Raw genomic sequence first — 2,242 nt, forward strand, 5'->3', positions numbered from 1 at the left:
CTGCCCTAAATAAGATTAGAGTGCATCTTAATGGCAACCACAGACTGAGCCTCAAACTCTGGACCCAAACCAGCCCCTAACCCTGACGTGCACTAGAAGAGCTGGGGTCAGTGTGAAAGGTCCTGTGCAAGCCTGTCAGTTCTGTTGAGGAAGTGGCCAAGAGCAGCGTCTCTGGTCAGCGCCATCAGCTGTGGAAATGAAGGGCTGTTGCACGTGTTTTCTGCATGGGCCTTCACACACTGAGATTAATGTGACTTGCTGGGAAGTGTGTATATGGAGAATTAGGGCATAAAGAGGCTGGAGTTCAGAATTACTAGAAGTACTTAGTCTTTCTGTTTGCTGCTGTCACTATTCCAGTGCCCTTTCCTGACAAGTCCTTTCTCTCCTCTGAGCCATGACTGAATGATGTTTCTTGTTTTTCCTTTCATAGACTCTGGACTTGGGATGCAGAAGCCTCAGCTCTTGGTTCCTGTCATGGCCACTCCAAATAGAACTCTAGTCCACCCAGCATACTTCCTGCTGGTGGGCATCCCTGGCCTGGGGCCTGATGTACACTTCTGGCTGGCTTTCCCACTGTGTTTTATGTATGTCCTGGCCACACTGGGCAACTTGGCCATTGTCCTCATCATCCGCGTGGAAAGGCGCCTGCATGAGCCTGTGTACATCTTGCTGGCCATGCTTTCCACCATTGATCTAGTCCTCTCCTCCGTCACCATGCCCAAGATGGCCAGCCTCTTCCTGACCGGCATCCAGGAGATTGAGTTCAATGTTTGTCTGGCCCAGATGTTCCTTATCCATGCTCTGTCAGCCATGGAGTCAGCTATCCTGCTGGCCATGGCTTTTGACCGATTTGTGGCCATCTGCCACCCGTTACGGCATGCTTCTGTGCTCACAGGGCCTACTGTTGCCAAGATCGGACTAGCTGCCTTGACCAGGGGATTTATATTCTTCTTCCCACTGCCCTTCATCCTGAAGCGATTGTCATACTGCCAAACACATACTGTCAAACACTCCTTCTGTCTGCACCAAGACATTATGAAGCTCTCCTGTACTGACACCACGGTCAATGTAGTGTATGGACTTTTCGTCATCCTTTCAGTCATGGGTGTCGACTCCCTCTTCGTTGGTTTCTCCTACATCCTCATCCTGAGGGTTGTGTTGGAGCTGTCCTCTCAGGGGGCAGCACTCAAGGCTTTCAATACTTGCATCTCCCATCTCTGTGCTGTGTTGGTCTTCTATGTGCCCCTCATTGGGCTCTCAGTGGTGCACAGGCTGAGTGGCCCTACCTCCCTACTCCATGTGATTATGGCTAATATTTATCTATTACTACCACCTGTGGTTAACCCTATTGTCTATGGAGCCAGAACCAAGGAGATCCGTTCACGGGTCCTCCATATGTTCTCACAGCATAGCAGGTAAGGAAGATAACCTCCCCAGTGTTCTCAATCCCTACCAAAGATGGCAGGATTAGGGTCCTGTTGAATGTCTTGGTGATTGGAACATCCAACCCACTGGGCTGTCTGCTCCCAGTTATCTAAATAGAACTTGGGTTTCTGTCTCCAAGAATGTGTCAGTATGGAAGAACTTATGACCCAGTTTGCACACGCCATGCTGGAGAATGATCACCCTAGTCTTTCTGCTATGGTGGCCTTGCCTTATTCCCCTCTCCCAACTAGAAAATACATGTAGTTTTGACATGAGAAGGCTCTGAATGCCACAGTTCATGATTCATTCCAGTCGTGATGTATAATTTTAATTATTTTGCTCCTATGTATCCATGTCACTGAATCTGTGTTGGCTATAAAGCTTCTTTCTAGGGCTCCAAACGTGGTTACAGAGTCATTGTTAGGGGTTAATGAAAGTATTTGGGTGACAGTAATTGGAGGGAGAGGGGGAGATGGTAATAGGAGAGGAGACAGCTCATATGAAGTGTTTACGTTTCTGTCTACATGTGGTGTATTTATGTGGAATCTGCCAATGCATCTATGTGGTTCTACTGGAGACTGTTTTTCCACAAGGTGCTGTTTATTCTGGTTATGCCTGTGTGTATGTATGTAGGTATGTTTATGTGGCTATATGTAATTCTTAGTGTGTGTGTGAGCACATAGAATATATGCCAGTTGTGTTTTGAGAGTGTGGGAGCTGTGTCCTGGCATGTATATATTTCATGAATAATGTCTCTGATTGTACATTTACTGTGTTTATGTGGTCTCTGTTAGTTAGTATGTGATATTCATCTACG

The 2,242-nt window shown here is 47.1% G+C and overlaps 1 protein-coding gene across 1 annotated transcript; it reads left to right on the top strand.

Moving 5' to 3' along the window:
• Positions 1–402: 402 nt before the first annotated feature.
• LOC131408706 (olfactory receptor 51D1) lies at positions 403–1,419 on the top strand. Its single transcript, XM_058545755.1, has one exon. The coding sequence runs from the start codon at positions 403–405 to the stop codon at positions 1,417–1,419; it is 1,017 nt and encodes a 338-aa protein (XP_058401738.1).
• Positions 1,420–2,242: the final 823 nt, after the last annotated feature.

The sequence above is a fragment of the Diceros bicornis genome, chromosome 7 (genome assembly GCF_020826845.1).
Source record: "Diceros bicornis minor isolate mBicDic1 chromosome 7, mDicBic1.mat.cur, whole genome shotgun sequence".
In the NCBI taxonomy this organism is placed as follows: Eukaryota; Metazoa; Chordata; class Mammalia; order Perissodactyla; family Rhinocerotidae; genus Diceros; species Diceros bicornis.